This window comes from Lupinus angustifolius, chromosome LG06 (genome assembly GCF_001865875.1).
Source record: "Lupinus angustifolius cultivar Tanjil chromosome LG06, LupAngTanjil_v1.0, whole genome shotgun sequence".
Lineage (NCBI taxonomy): Eukaryota > Viridiplantae > Streptophyta > Magnoliopsida > Fabales > Fabaceae > Lupinus > Lupinus angustifolius.
The window spans coordinates 10,358,397-10,365,605 of record NC_032014.1 but is presented as its reverse complement, the minus strand read 5'-3'; the positions used below and the strand labels follow the sequence as shown (position 1 = coordinate 10,365,605).

The following is a 7,209-nucleotide window of genomic DNA, read 5'->3' as shown; positions in this document are numbered from 1 at the left end:
CCTCGATCAAGTTGTAATGTTTGGTCTAATAGGAGTTACGTTAGAATTTGGTGGCTACATCTTCAAATAGTTGTATCAGATAAGTATCATAAGGACATAGAGAAAACTAACAAAGCTTTAAAGAGGCTCAAAATATTGTTATTATAGTTTTAAAGGAAAGTAAATAGAGTAAAAACATATAATAAATTCTTAAACAAAACAATAGGAGTATACATACACCAAAAAGCATACAATGAAATTACAATCTCTGTGCAAATACTGTATTTGGTGAATGTCTATTTTGGAGATATATGCCAGGATGTATTTTTTTGTTATATTCATAGTGGTATATGTCGTTTTTTTTTCAATCAGAGGTGTATCTATCTGAATATATTTTATCTTTGGCGTTATGTATTTTCCAAAAAAAAAACTGGGGTCCAAAATTAAAAATTCAGGGTAAAAAAGTGTCTCTAAGCTAGACATAGTTTTGAGAAACTTAAATGGAATCCAGTAGCACTTTTATCTTATAACTTTTTAATATATGGTTGCATGTGTTTGATTTAAAAATGTAATAGCGCAGTGGGACAATGTATTTGAATCAGCCAAGATATATTTGGGGAGTAGTTATTGGCTTCACTTAAGCAATTATAATAGACATTAAGAAAATAAATTAAAGTTACACCATTGTCATCTCATGTAGCTAGATTGAGAAAGAAATCATTGACATGAATTGAATGGCCAATTACAAAAGTTATAATTTGATCCTTGAAGAGACCCTTCAAGGTCAACACCACTTGATCTTAATAGTGATAGATGATCATGTTGCTTTTCAGAAGATAATAACAAAATGTAATAACTGTTTTAGTTCTTTTTTCTTTTGAAACTTCAGGCCATGACCATGCAAGCAAATATTCATGATTTTGCTTAATTTGGTGGGGTTAGATCCTTATATGTATTTATGGAATAAAGATATTTTATGTTACTATTTCTCTATCTCTATATCAAGCCAATAAAATCATGTCAACTAATAGCAGTTAATATTTTTTGAAAGACGATAAAAAAAATATTGGCATAATATTATTGACTTGGTATAAAGAAATATTGGCATAATATTATTGACTTGGTATAAAGAAATAGTGACATAAAAGATATCAAGTCTATTTAATGATCTAGCAACTTTAATTCAACTATCACTTCAAAATCTTGGTAGTGATCCCACTGTGCTTCAGTCCTTGAATTTTTTTCAAGTTTATCACTAGTCCTTCCTTTCAACTACTACATCCTAAGTATATCCCTAAATCTAAATCCAACTTCAGAATATATGGTATAACCCATTTAAGTCTCTATTCATCCTCCTTATTCATGCATTATTCTAGCTCATAAACAAATAAAGACCTTGGTCGAAAGTGGGTCAAATATGGATTAAAGAAGCAAAAGTGGCTTAAAAAGGTTCATAAGCTCTTATTATTTATTCATTTTTCAGAATTTGGGGAACCCACATTACCCATCCATGCTTTGGCCCATTCAAGTTGTATCTTCTCCAAAATTAATGGATACAATGCATCTAACACATTACTTTCACTAAACAAGGACAACAAAAACAAATATATTTAATCCTATAAATATTTTTCCGCTCAATCATTCACTTTATGAATTGGCACCATCCACCAAATTTTATGAATTCATTAGTTTATGTGGGTTCCGAGGATTTTTTTTCTTCACTTGGATGTTGCTTGTGGTTGGTCATATATTTTTAAATTTGGTTCCACTACTTACTCAAAATAGTTTGGCCATTTCCTAATTTATCCGACAAAAGAGATTTCTTAAATCACTTGACACAAAATTGTTGTCTTGTAGGACCTACAAGACATGGACCTTCGAGTTTATCCATGATGGCGACAAATCAGTCTGGCTCCAAGTGTGGAACTTGATAGAACTAACTCAATCACGTGAATAATAGATTTGAACAAAAAAATTGCTAAGATTTCTAGCAAAAAATGGTTAAGTAACGTGTTGTTTGTGAAAGATTTTTCAATCTTAAAAAAGTTGAAAGAGATGCACATAAACAAGCCAAATAAATAGTCAAGGTAACTAATAATACATTCAGATGCGAAAATTAGAAAATTGGTGAGTAGAAATCCTTTTTTAGTGGTGATCTTGTGGTGTAATGTCATACTAGATCCATAGATAGACAAAAATGAAAGTTCCATTCTTTAGAAATATATTGGCTGAGAAATACAATGCTCTGGATGGATTAGCTTCTTATTATCGAATAGGGCGAAAGAATATCTTTGGTTATATGAAAATGGACAAAACTTAAGGTGCAGTTAATTAGATACAAATGGTACAGGTGGCCAATTATAGTTGTACATATGTAAAAAAAATTATTTCATTATTAATGATACTTTAACACTGTTAACTCACCCTTTATCTTCTGGTCAGTTCTCAATTGCAAATTTCACTGATAGAAACCTTTTTTCTACTCACAGGTTTGTTAATTCCATTTACTTGCCTTCTAAATTCCTATGCATTTTTTCCGTTCATTACCAACTCTTTCCTTCCTTTATGTGTTTTTGTTCTCATAGTTTTTCTTTCTCCTCAGTGCCTTTTCATCTTAATTCATTAGGCATATTCCAATTTTTTTGCTTCTTTACATCATTAACTAACAACAAGTCCCCTATTCAAAAATGCATTAGCAACTCCTTTACAACAAATATTCACAACCAGATTCAAAATATCATAGAACCCAACATATAATTCAACCCTTAATACTCACAATCAACAAGTTCTCAGAGAACCTCCAATTTCAATACCAGCAATAAACCCTAACCCCTAAATATCATGCATCAAGAATAAGGGGAGAAATAAAACCAGAATAATGATAAAAGGAAGCAAAATGAAACAACCATGTGCAAATGCAATAGACAAAAAAACACGAGATACAAATGAGAAGGAAAACTAGTAGAGGAAATGATAAGAGGGAATGGAATTTGCAATAAGGGAATGGAAGAGTGAGAGTGAAAGTGAGACTGAGAACCGGGAAGAATGAGAACAAGGATCTCTCCATTAATAGAGAGACACGAGATTGTTTTGTTCACATTTTTAATGACAAAAAGATAATTTTATGATAAATAAAATGATAAAATTGTTATTACATATTGCATTTTATGTGTTAATATGTGTCACTTGCCATCCTTACTCGAAGAATAATAAATTAACGGTGTTAAAGTAAAATTACACGTTACTATTTCTACTATCACCATAACTACTACTCCCATGTCGATAAGTTGATCGTAGTAAAGGTTGTCCGAGGACAATGGTGTATGATTGATTTGGAGGCTTACATGGCAAAAAAAGGTACTAATTAGTATATGTAGGGTGTTATAAAACAATGCTAGTAGTAGAGAAGGCATCATAGAGAAAACAATGACAAAAAAAGTCATAAGTTTAGCAATAATTGTTGAAAACTGAAAATTACAAAAAATAACTTAAAATTATAAAGTGAAAAACTAGCTTTAGTCTTAAAATTGTAAAAAACATGTCCAACGAGATTTAAGGGATGTAAAATACAGATTACCAATTTAATAAGGTTTCATGAACCCGAATTAATGATTAAAAGGACCTCTAATTTTGTAGGGAAAATGAAAGATGGTTTGCACTTTGTCGTTATCGACATTTAAAGTTTTAAATTAAACTAGGTGATTATTGGAGTTTTGTTATTTGAACATTTTAGAATATGACATTCAGCTAACTTTATTCATATTTGTATGCATTATGGATATTCTAATTTTATATACAAATATTGTACGTACATCTCAATTTTATAAACACATTTTTACTATTATTTTTAAATAGAGAGTACAGTTGCACGAGTTTTCTAGTTTCTTATTTGTCCATTGTATTTTTATATTTAAAAAGGTGTAGTGTGTAAAATTGATGTGTAACTTTGCTATTGTTATTTTTTATATAGTATATGACTCCATTCAGTCAAACTTGCAAAGAAGTGCAGGTGCCATCTGTGATTAAAAAAAACTTATATTTGTAGAACAAAATTTCCCATACTTATTATTCATCATAGAAGTTGTAGGAATTGACAAATTGTTTTATACAAATAAATTCATTTCTATTGTTTCTCTTTTGGGATTTAATATATATGAATATTGACTAATTATAATACTTTTAAAATTGTATTATATATTATAAAACTTATATCATGGAATGGGAATAATAATAATACAAGGGAATGCTGAAATTATATAGCTCTGTTAAATAATATTGAAATATATTTTGAACTATACGTTAATATTTGGGTTGACATTGTATTAGACTAGTTAGAATTAGTTTTACTGATTTTAGTTAGTTAAGCTTTGTTTACATGTATATATAGCAGTGTTATTAAACTCGGTCCGGTTAATGACTCGGTCAGGGTACTGGGTCAATGACTCATTGGTTCAACCAATGGATCAATGGTTGGACCGGTTAACTCGGTTTGCATTAAAAATTCTAAAAAATTCATAATACGTAACAATATTTAATAATGGTATACTCAAAATTTAAAACCATTATCATGTCTAATTAAACAACTACAAAAGAACATTTTACTACTATAAAATGACACAAGTAAGTTGATAACATCATAAAAAACATAGGAACTGTTTTAACTACAACAAAAACATATAATAAGTTTGAAATTTAATTAAATAATGAAGATTTTGTTATAATGTAAACTAACAAATGACAAACATAACTACAAATAAGTTAAAAGTACTTGTTTTTCACTTAAAAACGACATCAATTTGGTTGTTTTTTAAAAAAAATATTTTTTTGATTGACTCGGTCGGTTTAACCGGTTCGACCACTCGATTCATTAGTTTTAGGCTTAAACTGACCGAGTCAGCCCGATTTGATACAAAACCGATTAGATGAGAGGCTCGGGCCGGTTAAATGTCCAGTTCATGGTTGAACCGGTCAGACTGGCCGGTTCGAGCCGAGTTTTATAACACTGATATATAGTTTACTTTCATCGTAAACTATCACTCATTCGATTCAATATGATGAAGAAAAATATTATTCAATTCAATAAAGCTATGATTCTATTCTTTCTCCTTTTTTCTTCTTCTTCAAGCTTTAAGTTTTTCTTATCTTTCTCATTCATGCATGTCTCTTCTTTCTTGTTTGTCGAAAAGATTTGCCAATGTTTCCTACCATTTTAACAAATAAGATGATAATCTTTTCTGCTTTTAATTTTAGTGTTAAAGAAACCTTTTTCATCATTAAAAAGAATAATCAAAACTTTTGTTAGGTTGGATTAGTTGAGCTAAAACTTGCATCATCTTCAAAATCACAGGCCAATTAGTTATAATTGTGAATTAAAATTAACTTATAGTTAATTGATAAGTGAACTTGTATCATCGAGACCTGTTCTAATTTTCTTTTTCTTTTTCCTATATATTGGCATTTGTGCTTCGAGTATAGACATATTATATTTTGAACATACCAAAATATATGAATTATAGACTCAAATATATTTCCATTTCATTTCTTCACATATTTAAGGCATTATACAAACAAAAACATGTTCACTTGTTTTTATACCATGTAATAGAAACAAATTGACCTTGTATAATGATTTAAAGTAAAAAGGGGCATATGGGGCTTCTTCATGATTTTGTGTGGTTGCTGAGGTAAAAACACTCAGTCAAAGAGATCTAAGGCCAAGTTGGTAGAAAGTTGGAAACTCCACCTTATCCTTCTCTCACATAATCTTCTGCCTCGGATGCTCTTTCTCTCTGCAACAAATCAAATACATAAATAAATAATTCTAACAATGTGATATTATCAGCTATTCATAAATTTGTCTACCATATTTTGATACTTACCACCAACCAACAAGTCATTAGCCTAATAGTTTAACACACAACTAAATCTCTATAAAGACTAAAATATAAAGGGTTCATTTTCTGAGTGACATTTATTAGTAGGGAGAGAAACGTATGTTGAAAGTGATTAATTTCTTACACAGAAAGAGAAGTAAAGGGATAATACAAAAAAATATTTTGATATTTATCACTTTATCTTATCAAAACTATTTCTACATGTATGCATCATGGATAGAATGATTCTAATAAATTAGGTACCTGTATTATTTCTAAAGCATCTGTGTCTGAATTGAAGTCATAAAAGGTACTTGCTGCACTAAGCTTCATAGAGAGGAACTGCAAAGTAAGAAATCAAACATGAATTCATATTTATATTATTATGTTTATCTTTTGCTAGCAATAAATAATGTTTTTTTTTTGTCTTTCCCTTTTGATCAGTTACCTCCACTTGATGCTGCAAGGACTGCACATAGTTTATGATCTCATCAAACATTATTGCCATCCCCATGGTCTGAAAGTCCATTAGTATATAAGTAATAATGATAATAATGTTAGAAAGTTACACACATCCCTAGGTAGGTTTAATTTAGTAAAGGAAATTTTCTTTACCTTGTGACATCCTGGGACAATGTTCTGTAAGCACCTAAGTTTATCATTGATTTTCCCTCTTCTAACCTGAATATATAACAATAAATATAAACATTTTTTATTGATTTATTGGTTTGAAAAAGTGGATTTATGAATTATACCCTTTCTGCTAAACTGTGATTATCAGTAGCTTGGCCTCTTCTGGCTCTAACATGAACTACTTCCTTTGATTCCTTGTTTTCGGTTACAACCCTTTTCACCTTCTTCACTCCTCCACAATCCTGAAAACATGATGAACAAATAAGCAAATTCAAAAAACAATTCAAAAGATTGTGTATCTTCTTCCTAAGGAAAGTAGTAGAAGATAACTCACATTTTTAGAAACTGCATGAGTTGAGTTTAAAGAACTGGTTTTTGTCATATTATCCATTGTTGCTTTCCTCTTTTTATCTTCATGGGTATCATTTTTTGATGAAGAAATGGAAAGTGAAGCTGGAACAGCATTGTAATTGACATAATAGACAAGGCCTGAAAAGTTTTCTTCCAAGTTTGTTGGAAGTTCAGGTTGTGTAGAACCACCAAAAATGGTGTCACTAGAGAAAGGCATCATGTAGTTGAAATTTGAGTTATCCAAGACATGTGGGTTCACTGTTTCTAATTGATTGATAAATTCCATGCTATCAATGTTTAACAAAGGAAATATGGGTCTGAAACTTTGCAAATCTGCTTTGAATTCAGCCATGTGAATTTAAGAAGAGAATTG

The 7,209-nt window shown here is 30.1% G+C and overlaps 1 protein-coding gene across 1 annotated transcript; it reads right to left on the bottom strand.

Annotated features, from left to right (window-relative positions):
- Positions 5,549 to 7,209, bottom strand: LOC109350763 (transcription factor BEE 1-like). Its single transcript, XM_019592061.1, has 6 exons — positions 6,820 to 7,209; positions 6,608 to 6,727; positions 6,468 to 6,533; positions 6,301 to 6,369; positions 6,117 to 6,194; positions 5,549 to 5,768 (listed from the first exon to the last, which is right to left on the bottom strand). The coding sequence occupies exons 1-6, from the start codon at positions 7,186 to 7,188 to the stop codon at positions 5,724 to 5,726; spliced, it is 747 nt and encodes a 248-aa protein (XP_019447606.1). The 5' UTR covers positions 7,189 to 7,209; the 3' UTR covers positions 5,549 to 5,723.